At 43.9% G+C, this 15,770-nt stretch overlaps 1 protein-coding gene across 1 annotated transcript in view; it reads left to right on the top strand.

Moving 5' to 3' along the window:
- The window catches only part of FAM171A2 (family with sequence similarity 171 member A2), a 54,316-nt gene that overhangs the window by 33,728 nt on the left and 4,818 nt on the right, over positions 1 to 15,770 (top strand). The window contains exons 3-7 of the mRNA XM_015831522.1: positions 337 to 429; positions 12,278 to 12,436; positions 13,361 to 13,537; positions 14,515 to 14,631; positions 15,375 to 15,501. Coding sequence (XP_015687008.1) covers positions 337 to 429; positions 12,278 to 12,436; positions 13,361 to 13,537; positions 14,515 to 14,631; positions 15,375 to 15,501 — 673 coding nt within the window. The remainder of the gene's footprint in view (positions 1 to 336; positions 430 to 12,277; positions 12,437 to 13,360; positions 13,538 to 14,514; positions 14,632 to 15,374; positions 15,502 to 15,770) is intronic.

Here is a 15,770-nt window from a genome sequence, read left to right as displayed (position 1 = left end):
TTTGGAAATTATTGCTCCTAAGGATAGTAGCCAAAGAAAATGAAAGGCAGTTAGCAACTTGAAGCCACAAATTATATTTTGTAAATGTGGATGTTCAGTCCATTGTTTGAATAGTGAGAATTCAGTTGAACCTCTGCAAAAGATTAAAACCACAATCTAGAAAAACATGTACATTCCCCCATATTTTTGATCAGATTTTCTTTTTGCCATCTGCCTCCAGTTGAAATCTCTTATTTGTACTATGTCTCAAAAGATAGGTTGTATGTTAGAATTAGCCTCTATCTCCTTTAAATGAAAAAGGAGTTTTATATTAATTCAGGTTTTTTTCCCTTGCAGTCTATGCTTCTGTAAGTCTCTATCTGCTTCCAGAGCGTCCTGCAACACTTATCCTTTATGATGACTTGATACAAATCCTTGTTGGTTCTCCAGGTAGGTCCTAAGATCCATTATGTCAAAAAAAAGAAAGAAAGAAAGTAGGGCATATAACTGGCACTCAGTCACTGCACTGGATTCCACCTAATTGAAATACTGTTTTCTGGATTCAGGAGCATGGATTCTGCCAATGACTGCAGAATAGACTACTGCAATTCCTGTGCCCTATTATTAAATGGTGATCTAAAATAAAGGTTCTCAATCGATAGAATATAGAATTGCTGGGATGTAGAAGTTGTGATTCCAAGACCCAGAATAAGTCACTGAAGCTTTAAGCAAGTTCTTTAATACTTTTATATTTATATTAAGAACTTGCTAGACAATAAAAAATATGGTGGGACTTCATTTCTATAAGCTTTGTACCTCCATAGCAACTTAATATCAATTTATTAAAAAAAATCAGCTCATGTGCTTTTGTAGAAACTTTGGGGATAAAACTCTTTAAGATGTGAGTTATTCGCTGGAAGAATAATGGAAGAAGCAAATTGGGCCTTTGCTAAAATCATAAGCAAATGAGTTGAAACCTTACCATTTCTCAGTAAGTCCTGACAGAGATAGGAGCCCATATAATGAGAGTACTGGTAAGTGGGGGAATGATAAAATGAGGGTGGTGTGTGCTTCTAGAATTTCTATTTAAGATTAATATCAATAACAGATAACTGGATTTGATTTCTCCTGAAAATATTCTTTGGCCTCCAGCATTTCTAGCAATGTGGCATGTAGTAAAGCTCTAGTCTGTATATGTGTTAATGAAGTTAGTGAGTCCATTCAGTGCTTAGCTTGTGCATTTGCTACTACTGAAAATGAGCAATTCATTCATGGGTCTTCTGATACTACTTTGAAATAAAATTCCTGACAATATCTCTCCTGAATTTTGGAACAATGAACAGAATGAACACATACAACAAAACAAGAAAGGGATTTATCAGCATACTGAATCCGTCTTCAACAATTAATTTGTGTGTGTAAGGATTTTTTATAGCTGCTGCTTATAAAGAACAAATGTTGATCAGAAATAAATGTGGCGGCTGTTTTGAAAATGGTACAATATATGCAAAAGTTAGTTTGTTTAAGTTGTATGTTTCAATTAATCACAAAATGAACAGATTTGCATTCAGTCTCTTCATCATGCAAAGATAAATATGATTTATTTCTGCAAAGTTGAACACATGCTTACTATTTATGTGCAGCTACAGATAACAAAATAAAAAAAAGTGAATGTGAATTTAGATATCCTTTCAGTCGACTCCTTTACACTTGTTGGCAAAAGTAATGGCTTCTAAAAGTTTCTTATAGCTCCCTCCTCCGGTTTGAAATTTTTGCCCATTCTTTCTCATAGAACTCTTGTAGCTCAAAAATATTTTTAGATCTCCTTACAAATACTGCATGTATGAGATTTCTGCAAAGATTTTTAACAATATTTAAGTCCAGTAACTATGAAGACTATCACAAAACCTTTATTTTTCTTTTCTGTAAGTGCTTTACAGTTTGAATGTATATTTTGAATCATTGACATAATGACATTTCCAACCTTTTTGCACATGGACATTAGCTTCTGAGATGGTTGATTTTAGTTGTATTCAGTCTACCCACACAACCTATGCTACTAGCTGCCACACAACCTGAAAATATTAACATCTACATGTACTGTAATAAGATATTCGTTTATTTAAAAAAAATTGTGTTATAGTTGAATAGTTTTTGTTTCTCTGCCCAAACCACTTCAGTCTAAACAATTCAGGCTTAACAAGGTTTTCTTTTGTATGTTTTATATGATGATTTTGAGGATGAGGTCAGAGAATAGTTTTCTTTCTATTATGTGGATCACGTTGCATAAGACTGTTGTAATGTGGACTTTTGGACAATTACTTCAGTTAAACTATTCAGCAAAGTCATTTGCAGTGATCTGCAGGTTCTGTTTATCAGTTTGGGAACTGATTTCTGGTAGAAATTTCTCTTGATGTTCTGGATTTCCTGCAGTAACCTCCGGTTGTCTGAAATTCCCTTTAGTTTCTTCAGTAATTTCAATTTCTCATAGTTGAAATTGTTAGCAGGAAGTATTTAGATATTGTTTTTAAAGCTGTCTAGTTTGTAAGACTGATTTATCTCTGTCTTTACTGCTCGGCCTTTGAAGGGCCCTATGGTTGTTGTTAAAAGTAGATAGAACAATAGTGATAACCTTAAAGGTTGAAAGGGTCACATGCTCATTAATTTGTGAAATTGTCTTCTCCTGTCTAATTGTAGATCTAATGAGACAATAACTTTTATGGACTTTATTGACAACTTTACAGGGGTAAATAAGACTGGATCAGTTGGAAGGGTACTCAAACTTCTGCATCTACTATATTCAGTTTTCTTATTTTGAATCTGTAAACAACTGCACACAAGCTCCTGTTCCAATTTGCAGAAAAATGTAGTGTTTAACTTCATTCCATATACAGGTAGCTCTGAACATACAACCATAAATTTAGTGACCATTCAAAGTTACAATGGCACTGAAAAAAGGTGACTTATAACCATTTTTTACACTCACGGTCACATGATCAAAATTTGGACACTTGGCAACTGGCTCATATTTATTATGGTTGCAGGGTCATGTGATTGCCTTTTTGGGACCATCTGACAAGTAAAGTCAATGTGTTTCACTTAACAACCATGTTACTAATTTAACAACTCAATAATTCACTTAACAACTGTGACAAGAAAGATCATAAAATGGGGCAAAACACACTTAACAACTATCTTGCTTAGCAACAGAAATGTTGGGCTCAATTGTGGTCATAAATCAAGGAGGTTGTGTCATCTTTTGGCACTTAGGAGTTTATTGAAACATACAGCTTTAGGTACTCTTTCGTATAGTCTCCATATTTCAGAAATTATGCAAAAATAAACAAGATCATCCTTTCTATTAAATTATGGTTTTAAATTTGATTTCAGATTTCAATTGAAAAGTGGTATACTAATTTCTTGCCTGATCCTGACTTCAATGCAATTATTGATTTTATTTATGGGGATGATATAATTTATTTGTCATTTCAGAAAATCATAATATCACAAAGTTTGAGAACTTCTGCAGTTTTTTTATGTTGGGCTCATATATAGAAATAAAATACATATAGCCTTATTTAATTAAATTATCTAGGAATCTGGAGAAGGGTAGTACACAATTTACATTTCTTTCTTGTATGTAATTGATACATTTAAAACAGGCAAAATAAAAATAGAATACTTTATTTGGCCAAGTGCAATTAGACACATAAGGAATTTGTCTCTGGTGCAGAAGATCTCAGTGTATATGCAAAGCAACAGAATAATGATCATCATCATCATCATCATCATCATACCAATAGGAGGGGAAAGTAAAGAAGATAATAAGAAGGATAAATAATAATGTTACAGCCATACTACATGGGTAAATATACATAGACATTAGACAGCACTTGAGAATTAGATATTCAACAGAGTAGTGGTCTAAGGAGAAAAAATGTCCCTGTGTCTAGTTGTTTTGGCCTGTAATGCCCAATGGGAGGAGTTGAAACAGTTTATGTCCATGATGTGAGGAGTCTGCAGATATCTTCTCAACCTTCCTTCTGCGCAATATGCAGATCTTCTATGGGAGGCAGGCTGGTTGCAGTCTTAACTATCCATTGGAGTCTGTACTTGTTCTATTTTGTTTCTACACCAAACCAAACAGTTTTAGAAGTACAAATGACAGACTCAATAATTCCTCTGGAAAGCTGTATCAACAGCTCCTGGGGCAGTCTGAACCTCCTGAGTTGACACAGGAAGAACATTCTTTGTTGTGCCTTTTTAATAATGGTTCTAATGTTAAGCGTCCATTTCAGGTCCTGGGAGATTATAGAACCCCAGAATTTAAGAACTCTGGTGTTAATACTATGCTGTCAAATATGTTAAAATAGAAGAGCTCCTCCTAAAATTTACTCTCATCTCTATAGTTTCTCCAGCACCGGAGATGGAGAATCCACCAATGAGTTAGCTCTGCCTTCCTGCCCATTAGACCAAGTCAGCCAAACTTGCCACGCCTGTCTTGGGATAGGCCACTCCCAGTCTTGACTTGGTCTTCAGCCCAGACGGATGTGACAAGTTTGGCTCCTGGTCTAAGGCAGGTAATAGAGACTAAAATATTGGTGGATTTTACTTATCTCACAACATAGTTACTGTATTTCAACAGCACTGGGATCAGCGCTGTTTGAAATAGTCTGTGGAAGGCTTGGGGAGGTGGGTCTTTCCCTCTCCTGGATCTGGGGTTATTGCTGAGGCTTCAGCTCCCTCCTAAGGGAAATCCCTCTTCAGCTGTTCAGCGCTGGGACCAGCGCTGCAGCCGGAGCTTATCCGAACCTCCTGGGGGGGGGATTCCACCTTCATTCTCCCATCGAACTGAGGAGCTGGCTGGACTCCAGGGGGGTGGAGACTCTGTTTCCGTTCATTTCTGAACCGAGGAGAGTCGGCTGGGTTCCAGGAGGGTGGAGATTCAGTCTCTGTTGTCCCTGAATCAAGGAACTGGCTGGTTTCCTCACCACATCAGATCGGCGGCTGCTGCACCTGGGAATTGATTTTTCTTGCCTCTCTCTCTAATCGCTGTGATCCTTGCTGGCCGGTCTTCCTCTTCGCGGCATCCCCGAGCCGAGCGGCCGCCTCGGTGCCACACCAGTTCGCCCCGGTTGCCATTTTGGACACCGGGGCACGCTAAGACAACAGAAGGCACTTCTGCCTCTTCCTCTTCAAATTTCCCGCTGATAGGGCAGAAGCTCCTTTTTTTGCGCCGAATTGCTGGCAGCCGAAAGGGCACTTCCATCTTCTTCAATTGCACAGAATCGCTCTGGCTGCCATTTTGGCTGCCGGGACAAACGCGGCAGCCCAATAAATCAAGAGGTTCCCAGTGGAGGCTTGAGCCTCCCCAGGAACGAAGATATCACAATCAGCTTCCCTCCTCCTCACAGGCACAGGCCATCGCCAGCGATCTTCACCTCAGGCCGCCCCGCCTCTCCATCCCCGTTTTCAAACAATCACCGGACTACTAAAATAAAAAATTTAGGCCAGCATTGTCAGGCCAGGTCCACCAGAACCACAAATCATAAAGACATTTTTAAAAAATTAAAAATTAAAAATTAAAATTAATAAATTAGTCACAACTCTTTAAGCATGTGCTGAACAATCCCTGGTGCAACTCATTACCCTGACCACCACCCCCTCTTTTAGCGCCATCAGGCGATCTACGAGCAAGCGGCCGTAGACAAGACCGGACCCCAAAGGAGGGGGACAAACAGTCTGTTCCCTCTACCGGTCGGATGGTCAGGAGAGCAGGACGACCATCCCCTGCTTCACCTGCTCAGCCCATCTCGCCAACTGATCCCCTGCCAGAGCTCCCTCTCGGTACCACTGAGATAGCTCACCTAGGATGGAGTAGCCCACAGTGTCTCAACCTAAGAAGACCGCCTCCCCACCCACCAGCTGCAAAAGGCAGAAATCCTCCAAGCAGGAGGCGGCAGGTAGGATAAAGGCCAAGACCAAGACCATTTCTGGAAGGAAGCCTTCCAAGTTGGCAGAGAAACAGGCTAGCAGAAGGCACCAGGCCTTGAAGAAAGAATTCTCCAAAGCACAGAAGCAGGCCAGGGCAAAGGCGGAGCAAACAGATGACGTGCCCTTTGACCTCCCCTTGCGGCCCTCCTCTTCTACTCAAGGGGTCTGGTTCCCGAAGGGAAACTCCCTCCCCTGGGACGGATCAAGTCCAATTGATCCAACAACCATCATCGGCACCGTGGGTCACACATTCGATCCCAGAGGCCACCTTCACCCCCACAGCAGCAGGCTCAGAGGGACTGGGCCCAAGGGATCTCCTTCTGAGGATCGGCTCCAAACCCTGATCGCTTAGGCAGTAGACAGAGCGCTTGCCGCCAGGTCCCACCACAGGCCAAGACCCAAACCCTTGGCTCCCATACCTCCACCCTTCTTCCAGTCAGGTGCACCCGATTACCAGGGCCCTTCCTCTCCATCCCAGTCCTACCATAGCAGGGCCTCATCCCCTACGGAGGTTGACCAACCGGACATGGCTTGGTGGGAGGAGGAAGAACCTCCCCCAGATCCTTCTCCATTTGGAGGGCTTTTCAACCCGGTCCTGTTCCTGCCACTGCTCCGCAAGACCAGTTCCACGGCCAACATAGGTCCTGATCAGATCCCACAGCCAGACCCACTGTCCAGTTCAGATTCGAATCCGGTGTTTTTCAAACCTGTCATGGCCCAGCACCACGTACCTTACCCGTCACTCTTTCACAATGCGATCCGGAAACAATGGGCATCGCCTGGCATCTTTCCCCCCCAGGGGGAACGGACAAAAAACTATTCAGTGTGACACCAGACCAGTCACAGGATCTCGAGGTGCCAACGGTAGATGAACCCTTTGGTCCGCTCTTGTCCTCGTCCACGGTGTCAGGGGACATGGCAGAGGTGCTAAAGGCCGATGACAGGAGATGGGAACTGACATTCCGCAGAACTCACCAGGCGGCGGCGTGGGCGGTAAAAGCCGCCACCTGTGCATCTTTCTTTGCCAGAACCTCCTTACTCTGGCTCCGACAACTACAAGCTAGGCTTCCTCAGGAGGAGGTAGGTACCCAGCAGGACCTGAGCAAGCTTGTGGCAGCATCGGAGTACATCTCGGATGCCATGCTACATGCGGCCAGGTTCTCATCTAGAACCATAGCATCCAACGTCTCGGCACGCAGGATGCTATGGCTCAGGCACTGGCAAACTGACCCCAAGGCCAAGTGGCGTCTAGCTATGGCTCCTTATGAGGGTGGAAAATTATTTGGGGAGGCCCTGATGCCTTATTTGATCGAAAATAAGGACAAGCGGAAGGTGTTGTTCCATTCTGCAGACGGGCCGAAAGGTGCGCAAACCCGTATGTCCGCAGACAGTCCTTTCAACTAGGAACGGGCACGGGGCCCCCTCAGCCTCCCTGTCCCTTCACGGCCAGACAGGACCACCCGTCAGACAGGATAGGCTCCAGACCCAGACAGCAATTCCAGAGCAAACGGCCCTTTTGAGGGGGGTGTCGGCCCTATAGAAGGTCCAAGTGACTCTCGAGCTGCCCCCCATAGGTGGCAGGATGGCGCTCTTCACCCCCCAGTGGGAGGCCACCACTACAGATTCCTGGGTTCGCCAAACCATTCGATACGGTCTGATCCTGGAATTCATATCCAGCCCCCCAAGGCGCTTCATTCTTTGCCCTCAATCAAGGAACCCTGTCAAAAGCAGCCTCATGTGAGAGGCCATTCAACACCTCCTGGAGATAAAGGCCATAGAATCAGTGCCAACAGGACAACGGGGCAGGGGATTCTACTCCATCCTCTTTGTGGTTCCCAAAACCTCGGGGGGGGGGTGGAGGGCGATTCTAGACCTCAAGGATTTGAACCGCCATATCGCATACCGAAAGTTCAAGATGCAAATCCTTCAGTCCATCTTGGGCAGTGTAAGGAACGGAGACTTCCTGATGTCCATAGACTTCACGGAAGCGTACCTCCACATCCTCATCTTCCCCAACCACCGACAGTTCCTCAGGTTCTGCTACGCGGGCCATCACTACCAATATAGAGCCCTCCTGTTCAGTCTCTCAGCAGCTCCAAGGGTCTTCACCAAGGTCCTGGCGGTGCTGGCCACACACCTAAGAATGGTACCAGTGCGCATCCAGTGCTACCTGGACAACATTCTCATTCAGTCATCCTTCCTTCAGGCCGCCCAGTCGGACCTAATGTTGACGATCAAGGTCCTTCAGGAACACAGGTTCTCGGTGAACTTTCAGAAAAGTCAGACCGTCCCCTCCACCCGTCTCCTACACCTGGGCGCCATCATAGACACACTCAGCTGTCAGGTCTACCTGTCACAGGAGCGCCGGGACAGCATCCGGACCCTGGTCCTCAAGGTTCACAGGGAGCAAGTAATACCACTGGTCCTGCTCTCCCAGATCCTAGGGAAGATGGTCTTGTGTATTGCAATAGTCCCTTGGGCCAGACTACACTCCAGGGACCTCCAATGGTTCCTCCTCCCCTTCCAAAGGTGGGGCATCAGCTCTTCCAACCAAAGGGTAAAGGTTCCCCCCCAAACCCTGCGGTCTCTCAGGTAGTGGGCCTCGCCAGCAGTAGCCAGAGGGTCACACTTCAAGGAACCCACCAGGCTCACACTCACGATGGATGCCAGTCTGTTCGGCTGGGGAGCACACCTGCAGTCTCAATTGGCCCAGGGACGATGGTCCCACGCAGATCTGAAACACAATATCAATTGGTTGGAGCTCAGAGCCATACACCTGGCCCTCTGCCACTTCCGCAACAGGGTGGCGAGGCAACATGTACTAGTCCTCATGGACAATGTAACGGCAAAGGCCCACGTGAACTGGCAAGAGGGCACTCAATCCAGGGACCTCGTGACTGAGGCCCAGGCATTGGGCCTCTGGGCAGAGACCAACCTGTCCTCAAGACCGAACACATCTCCGGGGAGGCGAACCGACAAGCGGACTCTCTCAGCAGGGCGGCCATAGACCAGTCCAAATGGTGCCTGCATCCGGATCTCTTCGTGGAAATAGTGCAGAGGTTCGGACAACCAGTCATAGATCTGTTCACTTCACTGACCAACTCCCAACTCCCAAGGTTTTTTTCGTGGTTCCCCTCCCAGAGGATGGAGGGAGGGGATGCTCTCAGATGCCCATGGCCGAGGGAACTGCTTTACACCTTTCCCCCCCTTCCCCTGATTTCGGCAACCATCCGCAAGATGTTGCAGGAACGGGCGGAGGTCATACTGGTGGCCCTGTATTGGCCACGAAGACCGTGGTTCACCGACCTGGTGAATCTCTCCAGCTCCTCTCCATGGAGGATTCCCCCAGACCGCATGCCTCTCAGCCAGGGTGTTCTACAGCACCCAGAACCCCAGTGGCTGCAGTTAGCCGCATGGCACTTGAACGCCGGATCCTGATCATATCCCACAAGAGTAATTTCCATGATTTAGGCCTCCTGCCGACCGGCGACAAATCGCATCTATGACTCCACATGGAGGAATTTTTGCAATTGGTGCGAGAGGAAGCTAATAGACGTCTCGGACCTGACAATCCTGAGAATCCTGGAATACTTGCTCGAGGGCCTAGACGGGTTTAGCGCCTAACACCATCCGCAGGCAGGTCGCGGCTTTGTCCACCTTACCTGCGCCAATTCAGTGCCCCTGACACAACATCCTAGGATACGTTCCTTTCTCAAGGGCGCCACAAACACTAAACCACCCATGGTACATAGGTACCCCTCCTGGGATTTGCCACGGGTCCTGTGGGCCCTCACCAAATCACCGTTCGAGCCCATCAGCTCTTGTTCCTTGAGGTCTCTGTCCCTCAAAGTCACCTTCCTGGTTGCTATCACCTCAGCCAGGCGCATTTCTGAGCTCGCGGCACAGTCAGACCTTTGCACCTTTCACCAAAACCGGGTGGTCCTCCGACTGGACCCCACCTTCATCCCTAAGGTTAACACCCCTTTTCATAGGGCCCTAACCCGTCTCATACCTTGGAACGACAGTGGCACACACTGGACGTTCGCAGGGCATTACGCTACTATATCAAACGAATGGCGCCCTTCCGCAAATCTGAAGCTCTCTTTGTTTCCTTTCACCATGCCTCTAGCGGACAGAACGTGTCCGCCTCAACCATAGGCAGATGGATCAAGGTTTGCATTGCAGAGGCGTATGGGTCACTTTCCCTGCCAGCACCAAGCCACTTCACGGCACATTCTACTCACATTGCTGCGACCTCCGCGGCATGGGCCACACAGGCCTCTATCGAGGCCCTCCCCATTTGTACGGCATTATAAGGTAGACCGATTTGCATCGGCAGACGCTTCCTTTGGAAGGAGAGTCCTTCAGCAAGTGGCTACTGGAGATGTACCCAGAGCCCCCTCTGTTCCTCCCGCATTGGGACAGTAAGGCTTTGGTATGTCCCATTGGTGGATTCTCCATCTCCGGTGCTGGAGAAAGGGGCATTGTCTTACCTGAACGCCTTTTCTCAGCACGGAGGTGGAGAATCCACTCCCACCCTTAAAAGCAGTCAGGCTATATTAGGGATCTGGGAGCCAACACGTCGGACTGTCGTCAGCTGCTTTCGCCGTCATCAAGACTGGGAGTGGCCTATCCCAAGACAGGCATGGCACGTTTGACTGACTTGATCTAATGGGCAGGAAGGCAGAGCTAACCCATTGGTGGATTCTCCATCTCCGTGCTGAGAAGAGGCGTTCAGGTAAGACAACGCCCCTTTAAGTGTATTCAGCTCTAGCTTGTTATGCCTGCACCACCGGGCCAATTGTTCAACCTCCTGTCTATATGCAGACTCATCACCATCTTGAAAAAGGCTAATGACTGTCATGTCATCTGCAAACTTCAGTACTTTAATAGAGGGCTTCCTTGAGATACAGTCATTGATATATAGAGGAAAAAAAGCAATGGAGAGAGCACACAGCCCTGAGGGACACCTGTGCTCAATGCCCTGGTACTAGATATAATTTTCCCTAGCCTCACCTGTTGCTTCCTATCTGTCAAAAAACTGATTATCCACCTATAACTCTGAGCAAGTACAGTAAGCTGGATCAGTTTAGAGTAGAGAATTTCTGGAAGAAATTTCTGAAGAAGCTTCTTGGATGAGAAGCAAACAATAAAGTCCAGTTGCCTCTTGAAAAAGCATCTTTGGGGCAACCATGAGCTGGATGACTGAGAATCTCCATAGACATTCTGGAATGATATATTGAATGTTGAGCTGAAGTTCACAAAAAGGGCCTGTGCATAGGACCCTGGAGATTCAAGATGCTGCAGAATGTAGTGTAATTACCTATTGACAGCATCGTCTGCTGATCTATTTGCTCGGTAGGCGAACTACTGATAATCCTCGACTTATAACAGTTCATTTAATGACCATTCAAAGCTACAATAGCACTAAAAAGGTGACTTATGACCATTTTTCACATTTACGACCATTGCTGCATCCCCATAGTTATGTGATCAAAATTTGGACCCTTGGCAACTGACTCATATTTATGATGGTTGCAGTATATCTTTATGATGGATGCAATGTTCTGGGGTCATGTGATCACCTTTTGCAATCTTGTGGCAAGCAATGTCAAGAGGGCAAGTCAGCTTCATTTAACAACTGTGTTAACAACTGAAGTGATTCACTTAACAACTGTGGAAAGAAAGCATAAAATTGGGCAAAATTCACTTAACAGATGTGTCGCATAGCAACAGAAATGTTGGGCTCAATTGTGGTTGTAATTCAAGAACTGCTTGTACAAGGGGTCTATCAGTGGACCTGTGATGACTTTCACGTGACATCTGTATTATTATGATATTACCACCTTTTTTGTCATTTTTGCCATTAAAGCATAATTGAACTATTCAAAGCCTTTCCTGTTTTCAAGGATCTTGCAACCAATAAGAAAACTATCAAGTTTTTATGTTTTAAGGTGTCATTTGGATTATCAAAAAACCTTAGTAAGGCTAACTTAGGATCTAATATTGTGACCTGGGTCATAATCTATTCTATTTTGTACAAATTTAATTCAAAAAAGCTGAACAATTTTATACGACTGTCATATAGATAACCTATTTCTTTATGTTTTCTCCCAACACATAGGGGTTATATTAAATCTGAATTTATTGAAGGCTGCATTTTGTTGTTAATGACCAAATACTTATAGATGCTTTCTTGCATTGCAAACTTGTGTATTAAGGCCCAGCACCAAAAGCAAAGGATTCTGTGGTCTTATCAATACTGCCCAATTAGACCAGAAGATTTAAGTATTGATCATTGCAGGAGCTAAGAGCCAGCCATGGGCACAGTTCCAGCGCAAATCTGCTCGCCTGTCCCGCAGTTCCACCTACAGCCAGCTTTCAGCCACTTTGACTGCCGCCAGTGGTGGGCCAGACATGAGAGGGTTCCCGTCCTTCATCGGGGCTGAAAGTAATGGCAGTGGTAAGGGGCCATCATGGAATGTGGGATAGGGAGGGGTGGAGCATTGAACTAGCCATTATATTACAGCTTGTCTCTGACATCAGATTTGGAGATATGAAATTTATATTTAACTAGTTTGTTGTTGTTGTTGTATTGAGGATGGGAAGAAGAGATGTCTGTTATTAACATCAACCCTAGTCTGCTGAAGTCGTCTTCAATTTCATATCCTTTATATCTGAGTTTGAGATGTTCAGCTACAGAGTTCCAGCTGGGCAGGTAGTTACACTGCCACCATCTGTTCTTGAATAGGAAGATACCCCACTACCATCTGAATATGGAACAGAACATCAAATCCCCTTTATTCTGGAATAAGTTGTTAAATAAATTGTAACTTATAACCACCCCCGAACGGTTTTGGAAGGTACAAGAAATAAAGTAAAGACTTGAAAGAATAAGTAATTGCTATGAATTACATGAGGTCGAAACCCAGCACTCAGTAATCTGTAAAAATCTGAGTGAGCACATATCCATCAAGATAACAAAATAAATTAAATAACCCTCATGCAATTAACTAAATGTTCCCTTCCAACTTTACTAGCATTCTACAGTTTGGACTTCAATCTTTAGCCCAGTCACATGAAATATGTTTTCTTAAATGCCCAATTCCTACAAGGCCTCCAAGAGAACAAAGAAACTTTCCCTCTCTCTGAATTCCATCCCCTCCCCCTGTTTTTTGTAGAGAATAGGTCTGTATTTTAACAATACATGATTATAACTAAAAATCCTTTTAATCCTCTATAATTCATACACTACCGTCCGCACAGGTAGGAATAGGAGTATCTTTTGGATTTTCTCTCTTGAAAATGCATATCCAATGTATACATACTGTAGCTGTGGGGCCTCTGGGGATATGAGAGTCATTATTTCTTAATTCTCTTTGTACAGCTAGTAATACGTGGTTGGAGTTGGTGCCTATTGTTGCAGTCAGCGTTCATCTCTTCACTGCAAATAGTACAGAAGTCCAGCTTTCTGGCTCAGTCCATCTCTCCATCCCACTGCCCCTCAACACAGCTGCTGTAGCAAGTACCAGTGTGCCAGCCTGGCGGTTTGACCTCAAGAGAGGTGAGTGGTGGAATGCTTGTGAATCATATTTTAATGATTTGATCATTATTGTATCCAATAATTACAAACATATGAAGCAAGAAACAATACTGCTTGTATAAACAGAGGCTTTGACAGGAAACACACTGAGTGATTAATAAGATCCAAACATCCTCTCCTTCACCCATAGAAGCAAGTTTTCTGCAAGATCATAAAAATTTTAAGTGCATCTGGAAAAACATTAGGAAATTGTGCTGGCAAGCAAGAACCAAATCTGATGTGGAAGCATTTTGTTCCCAGATACAAACCTGTAGTAATGAAAGTGGGAGGTAACTTCCACTTTTCTTTTTCTTTATCATACTTTTTCTTTCCTCTTTCTTTTTTCTTGCACTTTTTATTCTTTCTTTCTATTCTCTTTTTTAAAAGTTTAGTTTGAATTGTACCTCAGCCTTCCAATTTAGAATTGATATGGGTATATATGTTTTATTTCTATAATGCTCTCTAAATCTAAATTCATTTTCTTTGTTTACCCTCACGTTTGCTAGCAGTATAAGCAAAATGCTGTCTGTTCAATACCAGACAGCATTGTTCAGTGCTATTTGGAACAGGGGTAGGCAGGGTCAATCAAACCTCCTAGCCTCTTTCAGGTTAGGGGTTAGGGTTAATGTTGAGATGCTGAAGGTATTAAATGAAGTGATGGTTAGAGTTAATACTGAAGTTATTAAGTAAAATGATGGTAATAGAATTCCAGATAGGGGAGATATTTTGAGAGCCATACCTTATTTTTAGATTGCCTATTCCCAGTTCCAATGCTGTATATCTTCTATACATGAAAACACATTAGGTGTGGCACAGACACTGATTACCATATTACAATGCTCTTGAATCATTTTGATTATAAGGAGGGGGGGTTAGTGCTGGTGACTAGTTCTCTTCCTTTCAGGTTATTTGATGGCCTTTTTAATTACTTCAGATTCAGTCATATACTCTCTTCTTAGGGCTGTGGATCCGGAATGGAACTGGACTCATCCGGAAGGAGGGGAATCAGCTTTACTGGACATTTGTGTCTCCACAGTTGGGCTACTGGGCAGCCGCTTTGCTGTCTCCTGTATCAGGTAAAATTGCCACAATCAAAGTCTCTGAGAAGTAAACTGATCTCAGTGCACACAAGAGGTTTTTTGCATATCTGGTATCATGATATGAGGAAAATTAACATGTTGGCCACTGGACTAATTATCACTTTGGAGAATGGCCCTTTGCACAGTTCCCATAGTGGTCCTTTGTAAGACTGAAAATGTCGCTGCCTTAACTAATTGAGGGATAATTTGATTTCTGAAAAGTAAATCTATCTGAGATTTCTGTATTTCTGTAACTTTATTCTATTTTCTTCAGTAAATCTTGCTAAACTGAGAGAGAATCTTGCTTCCTGTTGCAGTAGACTGCCAAGAGCTTGATACTGGTGGGAATTGTTTTGGGGTGTGGCATTTTTTGGATTATAATTTCTAGAACAACTCTCAGTTTGAGTGGAATGTTTTCCTTCTAACTTTGGGACACATGCCCTGTCTGGTTCATAGTGCATGTAATATCATGACACATGTGCAAAAGGGGTGGGGGCTTAGCACACAGCACTGTTTATTATTCCCCCTCCCCATCTTTTCTACAGACAAATTTGCCAGGGGAAGATCTTATTCTCTAAATCTTTTGGCTTTTTTAATTGTTATTTTGATTAAACTGCATTTTTAAAAAAACCTGAATGCTATTGTAAGCCATCCAGAGAATGTAATTTAAAGGACTTTATATAGATTCTCATAATAGATAGCAAATACCGTTTCCAAGTCATAAAGTTGTTTCTTTGCAGGGCTGGCGACTTCAACAACAGGAATTAAAGATATTGCCACCTACCATACTATCTTTCTACTTACTATCTTGGGTGCCCTGGCATTGCTGGTCCTCATTTTGCTCTGCCTGCTTATCTACTATTGCAGGTAAGTGCCACACTTTCTCTTGTCTCTTCTTCTGCCTCACCGCTTGTTTCTAACTCGAGCCCATTTCTAAAACCATTTTTCATAGTCCTACTAAGCACCAGTACTTTAACAAAGGCTTAATTATTGCATATTATTTTATTTCATTTGGATATTGCTATATTTACTTTATTTGAATTATTGCAGTCATTGATCTTGAGTCCATGAGATTATGTGCATCTCCTGTTTCCACCTAAACTCAGAAATTACAACTGCCCACCATCAATAAAATC

This window comes from Protobothrops mucrosquamatus, unplaced genomic scaffold (genome assembly GCF_001527695.2).
Source record: "Protobothrops mucrosquamatus isolate PMUCROS unplaced genomic scaffold, P.Mucros_1.0 scaffold_257, whole genome shotgun sequence".
Lineage (NCBI taxonomy): Eukaryota > Metazoa > Chordata > Lepidosauria > Squamata > Viperidae > Protobothrops > Protobothrops mucrosquamatus.
This window is presented reverse-complemented; position numbering and strand designations above follow the sequence as displayed.